Genomic DNA, 16,354 nt, shown 5'->3' with positions numbered 1-16,354 from the left:
GTCCTCGGCGGCACAGCACACCGATCCTCCGTGAGAGTCGGGGCAATGGCTGCCTCCCAAGCCTTCCATACCTTTATGACGCTAGGTGTCTCGTCAGGGTCTCCAGTCTGCTGTGTGGGGTAACACACAGGTCCTACTAGTTGCGCATTCAAATGTATTAAGGCCTGGGACAGTACCTGAGTCCACCAGACCAAGGTGGTTTTACCTGTCGGCAGTTTAATCTGCTGCTTTAATATCCCAGTCTTCGTCTTGACCAAACTGCTGCCCACGGGCCACAGGGCAGCTAGAAACTCCATCCCAGGTCACGGTCCTTTGCCTAGTCTTGCATATCATGACCCTTAAAACGTGACCCCGGTCACTCTTTGACAAGGGCATCCGTACTCAGTCCTCGGCCTCTGCGATCCCCTAATCACAGTGGCCTGGTTTGCCCTACTGGGTAAGGCTTGCATTAGGCCAGATGTTTGATCACGCCACGCACGGCCACTGTTGATCCCTCACTGGGAGGGAGGGGGCCCATGTAATCAACTTGCCAACCCCTCACCAGTTGGGAACTCGGGTGAAGGGCCCCAGATGCCTTTGGCAGTAGCCCTGGGTTTTGTTTAGAATACACAAGACACGCTGTTGCTGCCTTAACCTAGTCGCTGTGTTTTCAAGCCCCCCCTTCCCATGCCCGAAATCTGCGAAGGGTCAGTTGCTAGGGCTCAGCTCGTGCTAGGGCATCAGCTTCCTGATTGCCAGCGGTGTCAGTGCCTTAAGAGCCAGAAAGTGGAAAACAGGAAAGACTGCCTCAGGCTCCTGCAGGCATCCCAGATGTCTGTCCACATACCCTGACCCCAGAAGGGCTTATTCATGATCGCCCACCCTAGCTTCCCATTGGCCATGCCTGGGGTTCCTCCCTGGGGATCGGGCCAACTGTCAGCACAAAGGGTTCTGGGCCCTCAGTCAAGAATGCCATGACCCTGTATCCCACGGCCACACTAACCACACGTGGATGCCTGCCTGGGCTGGGTGGGCAGCTATGTCAGTGAGCTCAGCGGGCCCATGAGCTCTCATGAAGCGTTTACCAACTGGGATTCCGCGACCCGGGCTGTGCTGCTGAGTTTGATTTCCTTGGTATCAGGGGTCAGAGAGCACAGGGCACACATCCGTGTCCTCATGCATCACCAGCGTCTCCTCCTCCTCGCTCCCTGCACTTTCCCAGGGGGCTTCCCTCTCAGCGGTCTGTCAGCTTTGTCCCAGTCTTTGGACCAGAATCCGCAGACGGCCCGTGCCTCCTAACTTTGCAAAACTGTGCCTAAACTCTCCAACAGGCCGTCCTGCTGTCCTGCCTTGTCTGCCGCCCCCAGGCCTCGGAGCAGTGCATCCAGGCAAGTCCTTCTCTACCCTCCGCTCTTCTGTCTCCCTTGTATCCAGGCTGTATGGAGCCTGTCGCCAGGCACGGGTGACCACCGATACGCCCACAGCAGAGGCTAGCCTGCCACGCGGCTGTGGCGTATGTCCCTGTCATGGTGACCTGGTGCTGCTTCCCCCACAAGGACATCAGCCTGGCCGGTGCGGTCGGGGTGTCCCCATCCCCACGGGGGGGGGTCCCCAAGCACCTGATGGACGTTCACACCTCCCCACACAGAGGTCGATGGCCAACCCTGGGCTTCCCCAAGGATGCCTCCTTCTCCAGACCCATTTCTCTGGTCTCCTGGCCGGCTCGCCCCTTGTGAGCTCCTTCCAGAGCTTCTGGGTGAACTCAGACACTGGCCCCTTAAAGGGAGGACAAGGAGAGACCGGGAAGAGACAGGCCACTCCACGTGGGTCGTGGCAGGTTTAAGAAGCAAGGGATTACATACCAGGCAGCCCTACGACTGGATCTGTCCTGCCTTCGGAACCTTTACAGTTCCTATGGACGTCTTCAGGGATTTCACCCGGACAACAATGGCCAGATGGGCGGACCCCTGCTTGCCCTCAGGCTGTGACCTTGCAAAAGCTCCTAAGGTACAGGGAACTTACATTTCAAGCACAAGGGAGGGGGTGAGGGGGTGAGGGGGTGAGGGGCCTCCAATGGCCCGGGGCCAGCTTCAGGTCAACAGGAGGTCACGTTCTCTTAGGAATGCCTTCAACAAAGGCATAATTCTGGCAAAGACTAGGGACAAGGTAAGGCAGGGAAATGTAGGGGTCAAGAGGAATCAGCAAGCACAAGATTGCCTGGATGGGGGTGGGGGGTCGGGGGGTGGCCTGGCAGAACAGGGGCCTTACCCGGGTCCCTCCCATCAGCCTACAGTATCATGCATTCATCAAAATCCCTTTACTTGAGAGAGGACCGTCTTGTGAAAGCAACCAGGTGAGGAAGGGGCTGGTCAACGTTAAAAGTGGCCAGAACGAGAACTGAGAGTCACTGGAATCTGTGGCCGGAGGCCCCAACGTGCCTGTTCCACCAGGGTCACAAGGAACCCAGGAAACAGGAGTCCCGGGAAAGCATGGCCGTCAGCTTGTTACTATTTCCCGCACCCCCGCAATTGATAGGCTTGTTTATCTGAGCGAATCCTGTGAAGGTGCTGAGTGTGAACCCGTCTTTCTGAGATCTCTCATTCCCGGGACACTCCCTTAGCGACATTGTAACTGCAAAATTGTTACTCCATTTCACTTTAAATGCTAAACTGTAATGGCAATTGAACCCGAAATGTTAAAGGTCACTGAAGACCGGGGCCTAGATTAATGTGACCCTGTGAGGGGTGAGCAGCGCTGGGGCCCGCTGAGTCCTCACAGCTGAGTCCCCCACCCAGGGGCCGCCCCCTCCAGGTGCTCAGGGTTCCCGCCTGGCCTCCTCCATGGTGTCCACCCGCACAAGTGCAGAGAGGAGCCCTTCTTCCTCTCGGGGCTGCTCTGCAGTCTCTCACTTGTCACAGCAGAGTGGGGGCCCCCTGGGGGGACGCACTAAACAGAATCTTCACACAAAGCGCAAACTGTACTAAGAGCCCTGCCTTGTTCCGAGAGGACCCCAGGCTGTGCTAATGCTGAATGTGCAAACTGCTTGTGGCCAAGTGGCAATTTCGGGTGATTTCCACCTGCACCCTGTGTTTTCTCTTTGACTTGCCGCTGTGAACGCTGTTTTGCAAAGGTTGCTTTCAGGCACAGGAGCACAGAACTCCCCCGTTTGGGCTAACGTGAGACAAGGAGCCAACAGCTAAGTGGAGATTAGCATCAAGTGAGGCCAAGTCCTATATTAATAGTATGACCAAAGTCCTGGCCTCTTCCCCACGTTCTCTTCTGCTTTCTGGAAGCCATTTTCATCCCCGTTCCGGCTCCTCCTCATGATCGCAAAGTGGCTGTCAGGGCTCCGCAGTTACGTGCTACTTAAGTCCTGTGTCCTGGGAGAATACGGTGGCATCTTGCCTGGCGTTCCCAGGTGGGGTCCTAGGCTTTGCTTGATGGAATCCTTTCGTGCACCTGTCCACCTGCACCAGTTAGTTTGCTCAATGGGGCCTCAATCAGAATGTGGCAATTTGCTCAGTTCAGGCTCCAAATAGCAAATGTAGATTGAAAGATACCATGAGACTTGATCATGGCCTCACAACGAAACCTGTATTCAATAATCAGGATATTGTTTCTCGCAGGGCGTCTGGGTGGCTCAGTCAGTTAAGCAGCTGACAGTTGATTTCGGCTCAGGTCATGATCTCACGGTTTGTGAGATTGAGTCCCTGGATAGGGATCTGTGCTGACAGCCTGCAGCCTGCTTGAGATTCTTTCTCTCCCTCTCCCTCTTTCTCTTCTTCTCTCTCTGCACATCTACCTCTCGCACACACTCAAAATAAATAAAAAAGATTTTTTAAATAGAAAAAGAGAAAAAAAAAAAACAGTTTAAACACAGGTCTGTGCCGCCCACTGCTGCCATCATAAGGGACTTTTGCCAGAAGGTGATAACTCTGTTCCTCTTCTTAGGCTCCCTGACCATTACTTTTAGTGATTCCATGAATTGGATAATGAGCTGGTGGAAAGTCTACTGGAAGCAGAATATCAGGTATAATAAGCAGAGATCTGGGGCACCTGGGAGGCTCCGTAGGTTGAGAGTCTGACTTCAGCTCAGGTCATGATCTCACAGTTCGTGAGTTCAAGCCCTGCATCCGGCCTGCTGCCATGAGCCCGGAGCCCACGCCGAGCCTGCTTCAGATCTTCTGTCCCTCTCTCTCGCTGCACCTCCCCCGCTCATGCTCTCTCTCATAAAAGCGAATGAACATTTATTTTAAAAATATAAGCAGAAACCTGCTGCACATCCAAGGGCACAATTACATGGGACCCTGATTTTTGTTCATCCCACATGATCTACTTGTCATGTATTCGCTCTTTCCTGAATCATCAGGGTAGTTGTCATGGAAGGAGGGCAGGGAGATTAGCACCCGGGGTTAATTTCACACCCCCGCCCCCATCAAAGCTCCTAAAACCATTATCTGGCTCCAGCGTCCCTGCTGGTTGTCTGTCCCCAATCAGTAAGAGTTGGCTTTGCCACTTACTGAGAGAGCTGCCTCAGCTGTCCCCTCACCTGCCTTGGCCTGAATTTCCTCATAACAGCAGGAGTGAATAATCTCCACCACATGGGTCCTAAGGAGGCGTGGAAGAAGGCAGATGTTCTCAGGGCGTTGAGTGCCTGGACACAGTGGCACCCAGAAATTTGTGGATTCATGATGAGGGTGATGACGAGGGGCAGCTGGGCTCCTTAGTGCTGGTGACCGCTACATGGAGACACACTCTGGGGAACCCAAAACACAAGGGAGACACTCTAAACGTGCAGAGAGCTAGGCCACAGGTCAGCATGCTCTTGGGGGGCAGGAACACCGTCCCAAGTGAGATGTCCGCTTTAGCTCAGCAGACTCTCCGCTGTCAATGTGAACTGGATTTCTGAGTCAGTCCCCTTGAAGGGACGTTGTTGTTCTAGGGGCAGGCTCTCAGAAGTTGGGCCATCCGTATCCCTTGACCCGCTCCGTGTTGCAGAAACTCCAAGTGTCTGCCTAGAGGCACTCAGCCTTCTGTGCTGGTCTCTTGAACCGGGGAGGCCTCAGGCTATACTTGAAGATGAAAGGGGGGACTTGCCTTGGACTTCTTGAAGTTTAATGAAGGGAAACTTCACTACGTTGGAGCCAAGAGACCAGAAGGGGGAGCTCTCGCTCCCTACCATCCGGGGCCAATAGTGAATCCAACAAGAAGACAGGTACCTGGCAAAGCAACAGTTTCAGCCACTGTGTTACCATCCCAGCAGGAGGCAGAAAGATCTTCCTCCGCCCCCAGCAACAGCCCAGCCAATGAGAGACCGTCACAGCTCAGCCAATGAGAGACCTTGAGAGCCAATGAGGCGCTGGGAACTGTGACTTTACTGCTGTTTTTGACTTTGACTTTGACTCGCTGTTTACCGCTGTCCCTTCTCCTCTATAAGAGAGCCGGCCTCTGCTTTGTTCTCTGAAGTCGCCTGTGGTTTTGCTGGAGCTTGCTTGGCCCGGATCGCAGTTCTCGGCTATTCCCAAATACGTGCATTTTGCTGGCGAAATAACTGACGGTTTTCTTTTGAAGGTTAGCAACTTCTTCACCCCGCGAGGCAAAGTCCGCACGCTCTTTGGACTTTACATCTCAATTTAGTAAGGACTGGAGTTTCCCTTTTGTGAGGTCCGGGCCCAGAGCTGCACGGCTCTCAAGAGCGCACGCAGTGGAGGGAGGGACGCCTGGGTTGAACTCTGGCTTCAGCTCCCAACCAGCTGTCTGACCTTGAGCAAGGACGTGCTCCCTGGGGGCTCAGGTTCCTCGGGTGTTGAGGGGAAATCGCAGCCCCTGCCTCATGAGGTAGCTGTGGGGTTGAGGTGAGCGGGATGGGCAGAAGCCCCAGCCCATCCTGGCACGATGTAGGTGCTCTGCAAATGTGCTGCTCGGGGTTGGTGCTGCCTATGGGAGACAGTCGTGGCCCAGAACCCAGGAGAGGCTACCAGCTCCGGGGCAGAGAGCAGTGCACGGTGGGTCATTCACTGATGGGCAGGGATCTCCTTTGGGGCACACACAGAGAGCAGACTCCCCTACGGGCCCGGCACTGGCTGAGGGACACAAGCTTAGGCCTGCGTGACAGGACAGGTGCCCCCGGGAGTCCTCAGCGCTGAAGGGCTGAGGCCCAGGCCGAGGCAGGTGAGAGCTAGGCCCTCCCTCCCCTGGGAGCTCCCATCAGGGAGGGAGAGTGAGCAGAGAATGTTCCAGATCCAGGGTCAGGTGACAAATAGGGACCAGTGGGAGACTGTGGGCCAGGGGCAGCCAGAGGCTGTGGAGTCCAGGGGCAGCATCGGAGGCGTGGAAAGAACTTGGCTTCAAGGGAGACCCGGCTCCCAGTGGTTCCTCCAGGGACCCCCTCCTTTGCTCTTGACCGGGGGCTCCGTACGGAACATTTTTTTTCCCACATCCCCTTTGGTGAACTGAGGCTCCTGACACCATCCACCTCCCATACTTGTTGTGACGATTAAAAATAACTCATTCAATGTTTGTCAGAAACCATTTTAGCACCATCCGCTTCACTAGGTGTGAGAGAACCCTGAACTAGACCCTCTTCTCACGGATCATCCGTTCCAGGTGGGAGATAAAGACACTAGATAAGCCCAAAAGCTGTCAGATAAGATTAGTGCAGTGCGGAAAAAAAAAAAAGGTGAAATCATAGATGTGAAATGAGTATTGTGGAGCGTGTCTGATTGTGAGCAACAGTCTGTGACAAATATCCTTTCCTACCATTATAAGGGACACAAAAGAGCAGTGGGACTTGGTGGCTCCGGTGGTACCCTATTCCTCATTGTTATGCTATTTTGAGCCATTTAGCAAGTAACCTGAAAGCCTGCTAGTTTTGAGTGGGGCCTGGTTCATGAGAAAGTCTTCTGCCCCTGCACCTATGGCCTCAGGGGAGTTTCTTATGAACAGGTGGGTGGAGAACAGAAGCAAACCCCCTCAGGGACGCCTGGCTGGCTCAGTTGGTTAAGCGTCTGACTCCGGCTCAGGTCATGGGATCGTAGTTCGTGAGTTCGAGCCCCACGTCGGGCTCCGTGCTGCCGGCTCAGAGCCTGGCGCCTGCTTGGGATTCTGTGTCTCCCTCTCTCTGCTTCTCTCTCTCTCTCTCTCTCTCTCTCAAAAATAAACGTTAAAAAAAATTTAAAAAGCAACCCACCTCAGCCCTGGCTTACTGTCATTCCCTCACAGCAGGCATGCAACACAGTATTGATTTTATTTTGGCACATGACGAATCATCACAACTGGGGCAGCTGAAAACACCACGCATTGATCGCCTCGCTATTCTGCACATCAAAAAAACCCAGAAGGCTCATCTAGTATCTGCTGAATGGCTCACAAGGCCAAGTGAAAGCATCAGCTAGGCTGGTGCTTACCTAGAAGCTGTGGGATCCTCCTCTTTGACTCATTCAGACCTAACCCTTGAAGGGTGGAGAACGAGGTCCCCATTTCCTTGCAGCTGCCAATGAGGGGCTTCCTTCCCAGCCACCCCCATGCCTTCTCAGGGGCGCCGCTTTCTCCTCATAGTGGTCACTGCGTGTTGTATGCTTCTTGTGCTCTGAGGCTCCCTGACTTCCTCTTCCCTTCCTCGGTAGGGAAAAGCTTTGAAAGGACTCCCTGAGTGGGTCACGCCCGCCCACATTCTTTTCTGTATCTCAGGATCAACTGACTTGGGATCTTAATTACATCAGCAAAATCCCACCACAACGGCCCTCGTGCATTGTACTCGTATGTTCGGTACGAGAAACGGGAATACGGGAGGCCATGATGAGAATCTTGCTGTCTTTGTCTGCTCGGGCGACTATAATAAAGTACCATAGCCTGAGTGGCTTCAACCACAGAAATCTATTTCTCACTGTCTGGGAGGCTGGGAAGTCCAAGATTAAGGTGCTGGCGGATTCAGTGTCAGGTGAGGGCTCTCTTTCTAGCTCGCAGGCTGCTGCTGCCATTGTCTGAATGTGTGTGTCCGTGCCCCCAATGCATACGTCGAAATCCTGATTCTCAGTGTGGTGGTACTTTGAGGTGTGGGCCTTTGGCAGATCTTCATGAATAGGCTGTGTGCCCTTGTAAAAGGGGCCCCGGAGAGTTCCCCCATCCCCTCAGCCACGCGAGAACATGACAAGAAGACAGCGGTCTGTGAACCAGGAAACAGGTTCTCCCCATACACTGAATCTGCCAGTGCCTTGATGAGGGCCTTCCCAGCCTCCAGAACTCCAAGAAATTCATTTCTGTTTTTTCAAGTCACCCAGTCGATGGTGTTTTGGTAGAGCTGCCCTAATAGACTAAGGCAGCTGCCTTCTCGCTGTGTCCTCACAGGGTGGAGGGTGAGAGCAAGATTTCTATTTTCTTCTTACAAGGGCACTAATCCCATCGTGGCTGTTCCACCTTCATGACCTCTCCCAAACCTAATTACCTCCCAAGGGGCCCACGTCCAAACACCATCACACTGGGGGTTAGGGCTTCAACACATGAATGTGGAGGGGGAGACACGGACATTTAGTGCATAGCACTTGCCTACCACACGAGCCAAAAGTGGACAGCTGCCGTACTACGGTCCCACCTGGGACAGCCCTGAAGGACAGTGAAGGGTAAGCCTCCCAAAGGGAAGATTTTGAGCAGAGGTACAAGTGTATGGCCATGCACAGGCTGTGTTCGAGTCATTGGCTGAATGGTCGGGGACTTTGAGGATACGTGGTTGAAAATGTGGGACAAGGAGGTCTGGAGAGGATGTATGTGGATATACACCCACCCAGACAGACATCCGATGTGAAGACACGTGTGTCTCTTGAGGGTGATCAGCGAAGAATAACCTTACCGGTGCAGAAGTTTAGTGATCTAATGAATAAAGTATCCATTGTGTCGATCGCAATCAGCCTCCAGTGGGCTCGAATGTAAAGTCGCCAATGTGGCAGGGGTGGAGATTATGCTAAAAGTAATAACTTCTTTTTTTAATTTTTATTTCTTTAAATGTTTGTTTATTTTTGAGAGAGAGAGAGAGAGAGAGAGAGAGAGAGAGAGCATGAGCAGGGGAGGGGCAGAGAGAGAGGGAGACACAGAATCCGAAGCAGGCTCCAGGCTCTGAGCCATCAGCACAGAGCCTGATGTGGGGCTTGAACTCACGAGTGGTGAGATCATGACCTGAGCCACAGTGGGATGCTTAACTGACTAAGCCACCCAGGCGCCCCTAGAAGTAATAACTTCCAATAAGCAGTATTTGCTGTATATAAGCATCTGACATCATTGGTTTTTCCCTCCTGTAGTCAGGATTCGCAGGCGTTGAAATCAAAGGGTGGAAATGGAAGTACCCTCCTGTCACTTTATCACTAAAACCTTCCCATGCCTCTTGCTTTAGGCTTTTCTGAACCAGAGGTCTTCATCCCAAAGGGAGAAAAGCTTTCACTGAGGAACACAGTCGTGATTCCATGGAGAGGGAATTGAGACTGCTAGCTGGCCATTTTGGTTCCCTCAGCCCTCTCCATCAAAAGCCAAAGAAAGGGGTCCCATACTGGCTGGGGTGATGAAAGCAGACAATCAAAGGGAATGGGTTTCTGCTACTCAAGGAGCTAAGAAAGAGTATGTCCAGTACGTCCAAAGAGCTTACTACTCTCACATCGTGTGACTCCATTGTGGAAAATTGCAACAACCCATTTAAGGCAGGACATCTTAGTGGCCCAGGTGCTTCAGCAATTAAGTTTCGAGTCATGCTACGAGGCAAAGAACCCTGACCATGACCTGAGATGCTACCTCAGGGGGAAGGGAATGAGAAATGGGTAGTGAAAGAAAGCAGGTTTAAATACCAGCTACAACCATGGGACCTGCACAGAAACCGGCACTGTAATAATATTCAGCTTGATGAGTTAATCCATCCCTCTCCCCAGGTAAGAAAACAAAGAAACAAACAACAACAAACTATGCTTTCATAAGAAATTCTTAGGGCCGTTAGCCCAGCTTTTATTGATGGAGAACCATAAAATTAAAAGACTCCATCCCTTTTTATCTTAGCCTCTAGAAGGGAATTTTCTTGACCACAACATTTTGGGGAGCTTCAACACTACCCTATTCCATCTTACAACATAGGAAATTCGCCTTTGCTTCTCAGTGGTCTTTGCAAGAACACAATTCTCTGCTTTTCTTGTGATGAACGTTCTTGAGATGGCAGCAGGATTCCAGGTCTTCTAGTACCTTCTCAAGCTGCTGAATCAAGACTGCTCTTTTAAACCTGAAGATAAAGACAAATTTAAGGAACCAGAAGATACCTAAAGCATCTATAATGTGCTAGTCATAGTAGTGGATACAAAATAGAGCCCACAATCTCCATGGGAATAGAAAATGCATCCTCTTGGGAAAATGTAGGCTAGAGTGTTATCAATTGAGGGCCCATACCCTCCCCTGCCCAGACTATGATGGCCAGGGCTTGGTTTTGCCCCTGTTCAGCATTGGGCACAACCGCTTTAAAAAAAAAATGGAGAGTTCTTTTTTCCACTTACCTTGCAGCTTCCTTGATGGTAAATTCAACAAATTGTTTCTTGACTACAAGAGGCCCTTGAACTTCTTCAAACAAGGTGAAAATCCTTTCATACCCTGAAAATAATTTTTAAAATTCAGTATTTTTAAAAACACAAAGATGGCTTAGAACTCTTTCTTAGTGCATCCACTGCCTCAGCAGTCATCCCTCATGGGCTAGAGGGCTGCATAGTGTTTGTGTTTTGAATGCTTACTAAGGAAACTATTGTAAACACCAAGCAAGCCAAACAGACAATTCTAAGAGGTGTATCGGGAATTTCGAGACCAGTTAAAGAGAAACCATCCTAAATTCTGTAAAAACCCAATTCAGCCAAAGGATGAGTCCAAGAGGTGGGTTGGATCTATTCTAAATCGTAGAATGAGACTTCCCATGGTTTTATTAAGAGCCACCCTGTCACTACTTACTTCGTCCAAACTTCCGAACTTCCTTCATTAATTGATGTTTTATATCACTATTAATTTTCTGTGCCAGAGCAGCACTCATTGGCACTTCCTTTGGCACAACTCCTGTCGAAGGCACCGCTGGGACTTTTGGGTCACCTACGGAGACACTGCTGTTTTTGGCTCCTCCTCCAGGTGAATTACTACCAGGTTTGTGAGACAGGCCGTCTTTAGCGAAGTCATCAGAGAGCGAATCCTGTTGGTTGAGTGGAATACCATTTCCTGCCACATTCGTAACTGCTGGTGCAGCAGCATTTGGCAAGAAGCCATCAGGTGGGGTTGGATTATTTTTCGTCTTCTTGTCACGGACTTTGTGAGTGACAGTGGCTCCTGAAAACCAAATTAAGAGATTGAGCTGTGAGGCAGGTGCATTTCATCACCCCCAGGGGTACATCCCCGGGCTCTGCACTTTTGAGAAAATTGTTTGTTTCTTAAAGCGGAAGTAGATACCAAGTGGAAATATCAGATCCCACGAGTAGGTCTCCATAAAGATCATACCATAAGTCACTTTTTCTCTCTCGGCACTAGGAATACATACAGAAATGCAGTTTGACAGTACAACTAACAAACACTCACAGAGCTCTGACACTCGTGATTTAATGCCTCCTCGATGCCCTTTACAAGGTGGAAAGCAGAATATCTATCTTACTTGATGCCAACATATCTGATATTGGCACTCCATCACCAAGAATCCCAGTCCGTATATGATCCTCCCCATTTGTCTTTTCTGTCTCAGGAAGGCGAATTTCCTTTTGTTCCAAGTCTGACACCCCTGCTTCATATACTCAGCCCCCTCTGTGCCAGACACTGCCGAGTGCTGGGCGATCGGCATCGAGACAATCCCTGCCCTTATGGAACTTAGATCCTCGTGGGGAGGTCAGGTGGTACAAGTAAAAAGGGGAAAGGAAATAATAAAGTGTGAATTCGCGTTGGGAAGGAAGACATTGGGGATGTGACAGAGAGTAGGAGAGGGAGCCTCCAGGACCCTGTGGTCAGGCAGGGCCCTCTGAGGAGGTGACCCCTGGGCAGAGTCTGGAACAGGGGACAGGGCGGCCTGTGCACGTGAGGAGGACTTCTGGCTGCCGTGAGGGCCAGTGCGGGGCCCTAGGAGGGGACGAGCCGGGGCCGTGGAGCAAAGGACAGAGGCAGAGAGAGCAAGGAGGACACCCAGAGGACGCGTGCAGGAGAGGAGGGCAGGCCCGGGTCCTGCAGAGCGTGTAGACCAGCGTCGGGAGCTCCGATTCTGTTCTGAGTGCTCGGGGGAGTTGGTGGCGGGTTTCGCGATGGACGCGGCAGGATCGGATTTCCGTGCGCACGGGGTCAGTCGGGCTGCAGGGCGGTGATGGGTCAGGAGGGTCAAGTGGGAGAGCAGGGAAATCAGATGAGAAGTTGTTGTAGCAGCTTGGGGACAGACGGTGGCAGCACAGACTAGAGGGATAGAGACACAGGGTGATCCAGGCAAGGGTGATACCAAGGGTGATACTGGGAGTTAAGCCGCCTGTACTTGTTAAGGGGTGGAGGTGAGAGATGAAGAACAGAATAACAAGAGGAGTCATGAGTGAATCTAAGTGTTTTGTCCTGAACCCCTGGAGAAATAATAGTGCCAGGTGTGTGCAGGCTGTTAGGCAATCGCTCACAAGTGTCACAGATGTGGCCAATCTGTCCTGATTCTGGTTCAGTGACCCCAGGTTGGTAGCTTGAACTAGTCTATGGTGGGGCTATTTACACTATGGATATCTGCAAATCTAAGTATTGGAGCTTCTAGGCCTTCCATGGCTCCCATAACACTGGACAGCAGGTTGTTACACCTTTATAAATATTACACGAATGGGGTGCCTGGGTGGCTCAGTCGGTTCACCTTCTGACTTCGGCTCAGGTCATGATCTCATGGTTTGTGAGTTCAAGCCCTGCGTCTCACTCAGAGCCTGGGGCCCACTTTGGATTCTGTGTTTCCCTCTCTCTCTCTCTGCCCCTCCCCCCACTTACGCTCTGTGTGCGTGTGTCTCTCTCTCAAACATAAATAAACATTAACATTTTTTTAAATTATTAAATAAATAAATAAATAAGTGAGTAAGTAAATGTTACACCAATGGATGGTATTATTTGCTGAGATCGAGAAGGCTGAAAGTAGAGCATTTTTGGAGAGGAAGAAGGTCAGAAGTTCAGGCAGAACCAATTGTATTTTAGGTATGTAGTAGACGCTGATTGGAGGGGTCATGTAAGCTGTTGTATTTGAGTCTGAAGTTCAGGAGCAAGTTGTAGTCTCGAGGTATAAAGGTGAGAGTTCTTGCAGTATGAATAATATTGAAAGTTCTAAGACTGTGTGGAATCGCCTAAGGGGAGAGCAGGTTGAAGACACAAGGGCCCAAGATCCAGCTTTGGGCCCCTGCAGAATGACAGGTGGGAAAGAAGAGGAAAAAATCAGAAAAGGGAGAAGGAAAAGGGGTCACTAGCCAGGGCATAAGGAATCCAGGAGAACGTGGTGTCTGGGAACCAAGTAGGTTTCCATGGAGCCCAGAGTGAACAAATACATCACATGCTTCTGAGAAATGAATGCCAAAGTGTAGCAGCCACTGGTGAAATTGACGCTAACAGCTTCACTAGACTGTGGTAAGAAGCAGCCAGACTGTACTGGCTTAGAGCAGGAACACAACGTGAAGACAAGGAGAGTATGAGCAGATCCATCCTGGTGGTGAGCCCATCATCTTTTTGTGTGTCCGGAACCTGCTTATTCTACAGCTTTTTAAAAAATGTTTATTTATTTGAGAGAGAGAAAGAGAGGGAGAGGATCCAAAGTGGGCTCTGCTTTCAGTTGACAGCTGAAACCCCGGTGTGGGGCTCAAACTCGCAAACCGTGAGATCGTGACCCAAGCCAAAGTCAGACGCTTAACCAAATGAGCCACCCAGGTGCCCTGGGAACCTGCTTGTTCTAACTCTTACACTGCCCAAATGGTTGGACCCAACGTACAGACCTGCCCCTCCGCTTGCAAACATGTTCGTACCTGTCCATCCCTCAAGGACATAACTATATATTTCCTTTGACCTGGCTGAGCCCTAGAGATGGGGCTCCCCTCTCTTTCCTGTTCGCTTAACCTTGGTGACGTACCTGGCCTTCTCTTAGATGATGGGCAGCTGCTGGGCTTCCCAGGACGTTTCATTTGTTTTTGTTGCCCTGCTTCAACCTGATATCCTTTGTCATTCTTTATTTGCTGAAAAACATCAGTGAACACATTCCATTAAAGACAAAATCCAATCATTGCAAAATTGCACTCTTCATATGCACAGCCAGCCATGCGTTTATATTATTAATATAAGTTTTAATCATGGTCCAAAGATTTATATTCACTTAGCCCGCACCATGTTTTCAGAAAATGCGATCCAATTTTAGTATAACCTAAGTGAAATAAGGAGAAGGTAAAATACAAGGTTTTTGTACAAAACCAAACATGGGACAACCACATTTGCTAAGATTGTTGGAGAGTGAGTGGCTTTCATCAATCAAGCTTATAAACCCACAGTTATCTCTTTGGAGAAGTACACACCATTTTGCTTCAGCTTTTGTTGGGGAAAAAAGAAAATACCTTTTTTGTCCTTTTGTGCTTTAACTCTATTAACAAATACTGATTAACACTTTATTAAATGATACATGGAGACGGTAAAAGGTAGAATAGATTGAACGTGTAAATCTCTCCACCTCTAACCTTATCGAGATTTAAATATGTCATCCTTGGAGCTGGGTGGGTATAGGGAGTTCTTTTCAGTGTTGGTGGATAAAACAGGAAGCCAAGGGTGTAATAGGTTAGCTAAAAGCTGTTTTCATCAAAAGATAACTGCCTTGTCTGAATACAGTTGTGATAAAAAAATATTTTCCCAGCACGTTTGCGCTTCCCATAAAAGAGGAATCCAGAATGGTGAAAACATTTTCATTGAGCATTTAGTCTCCAATAGGTACTGTTCTAAATGCTCTCCACTAACTCAATCCTCCACCAAGCCCTCTGACTTAAGTGTGATTATTATCTCTCTTGTGAAAAATGAGGAAACCAAGGCACAGGAAATTAAGAAAAACTCCAGTTAACTGAGGAGTTTGGGGTGAGGTGGCTAACTTTAAGCCTTGTGTTGTTACCGAAGAATTTGTTGCATGTTCTGTGCCTTTATGTCAATGATCTCTCCAATGAGAGCAGCTATGATCCTCTTTGCCCGCGTGCTTCAATAGTCAAGCCAGTATGTCTCTCTCATGCACACTATACACATCTCCCATTAAGATGTCCATAGGACAATCCAACTATGGCAACATCAGCTAGTACTTCAATTTCAAGAAGAACACTTACTTTCTAGATAGAGCACTAATGACTTGAAAAATGGAAACAGAGAAAGTAAACTGTGATCTCAATACGAAGGGAGTTACTGGGGGGTGGGGTGGGAACAAATATAGACTCTGGAGCCAGAAAGATGTGGATTCAAATCCTGGCTCTATCTTTTGTCAACTGTGTCATTCAGAGCAACACGTTTGACCACTGTTAGCCTTGATTTCTTATTATGAAAGGGGGGATAGTAATACTCATCTACAAAACGGTGGTAAGTATTAAATGGGATCGTTTAAAACACCAGCTTCTACTCCAATAAATGGCAACCACTCTTTCTGTTCAACTAACACACTCTTAGATCAGGAGGCTCCTACTTTCTGTTCACATGAGATTCCTTGTATCATACTTTGTCCCTTAAATAAATAGAAGTAGAGCACATGACTTACATTCATCGTTTGAAGAAGAAAATAATTATACAAAGAATACCACAATTTAGGCAGAGATAGTCATAGTTATCTTACCTTATTATCATCTTGAAGCAGATAGCTGAGAGTATAAAGTCTTTTAGGTTGTTCTGGATTAGTCTTTTGAGAGGGAGAAGCTGTTGTCTTCAGATTCCTCTCATAGTTAGCTATTTGAGTAGCGCACTCCAATGGGAAAGTGGATAATCAGTGGAAAAGACTTTGATGCTATGCAGCTTAAATGTACTATCCATTAGGGAGGATATGGCCGCTGTTGGCGATGTGCACCATGGCAACAAAGTTTAGAATCTCGTATCTATGATCTCTATTATATTTTAGAATCTAGAACCATCACCCCTAAGCTAAGTCATTATTCAGTCCACCATCACTACTGCCTATAGGCTCACCACTAGGTCCAGAACCTAAGCTCCATGGAATTCTTTTACACTTAGTCCGTAGAACCTTGAGTACTGGGCCTTAACCTCTTTGGATGATTTGATTAAACCTACATTCTTCTCAGAAAGACCCCTTACAAACAAAACTCGACGTGTAATTTCAAGGGTGTGCCCAGCCCAAGATCTGTTAAACTTAATGGACGGGACAATCCCACTGAAA

The 16,354-nt window shown here is 49.5% G+C and overlaps 1 protein-coding gene across 1 annotated transcript; it reads right to left on the bottom strand.

The window, feature by feature from the left end:
- Window positions 1–9,919: 9,919 nt before the first annotated feature.
- SAGE1 (sarcoma antigen 1) lies at window positions 9,920–16,019 on the bottom strand. Its single transcript, XM_040468545.1, has 5 exons — window positions 15,800–16,019; window positions 14,081–14,183; window positions 10,939–11,304; window positions 10,497–10,590; window positions 9,920–10,228 (listed from the first exon to the last, which is right to left on the bottom strand). Exons 2-5 carry the CDS (start codon window positions 14,130–14,132, stop codon window positions 10,105–10,107), a joined length of 636 nt encoding a protein of 211 aa, XP_040324479.1. The 5' UTR covers window positions 14,133–14,183; window positions 15,800–16,019; the 3' UTR covers window positions 9,920–10,104.
- Between the last annotated feature and the right edge of the window lie 335 nt (window positions 16,020–16,354).

The sequence above is a fragment of the Herpailurus yagouaroundi genome, unplaced genomic scaffold (assembly GCF_014898765.1).
Source record: "Herpailurus yagouaroundi ecotype Mexico unplaced genomic scaffold, PumYag 67702, whole genome shotgun sequence".
Classification (NCBI taxonomy): Eukaryota; Metazoa; Chordata; class Mammalia; order Carnivora; family Felidae; genus Herpailurus; species Herpailurus yagouaroundi.
Note: the sequence above shows the minus strand (reverse complement) of the source record. Positions and strands in the feature narration are given on the sequence as shown.

Bases quoted from the DNA above. Each gene is read 5' to 3' on its own strand.
- SAGE1 (XM_040468545.1), bottom strand. From the start codon at position 14,132: ATGAAACGTCCTGGGAAGCCCAGCAGCTGCCCATCATCTAAGAGAAGG. The intron at 11,305-14,080 runs GTACGTCACCAA...TTTGGTTTTCAG, and splicing joins ATCATCTAAGAGAAGGCCAG to GAGCCACTGTCACTCACAAA. The intron at 10,229-10,496 runs GTAAGTGGAAAA...CTTTATCTTCAG, and splicing joins ACCATCAAGGAAGCTGCAAG to GTTTAAAAGAGCAGTCTTGA.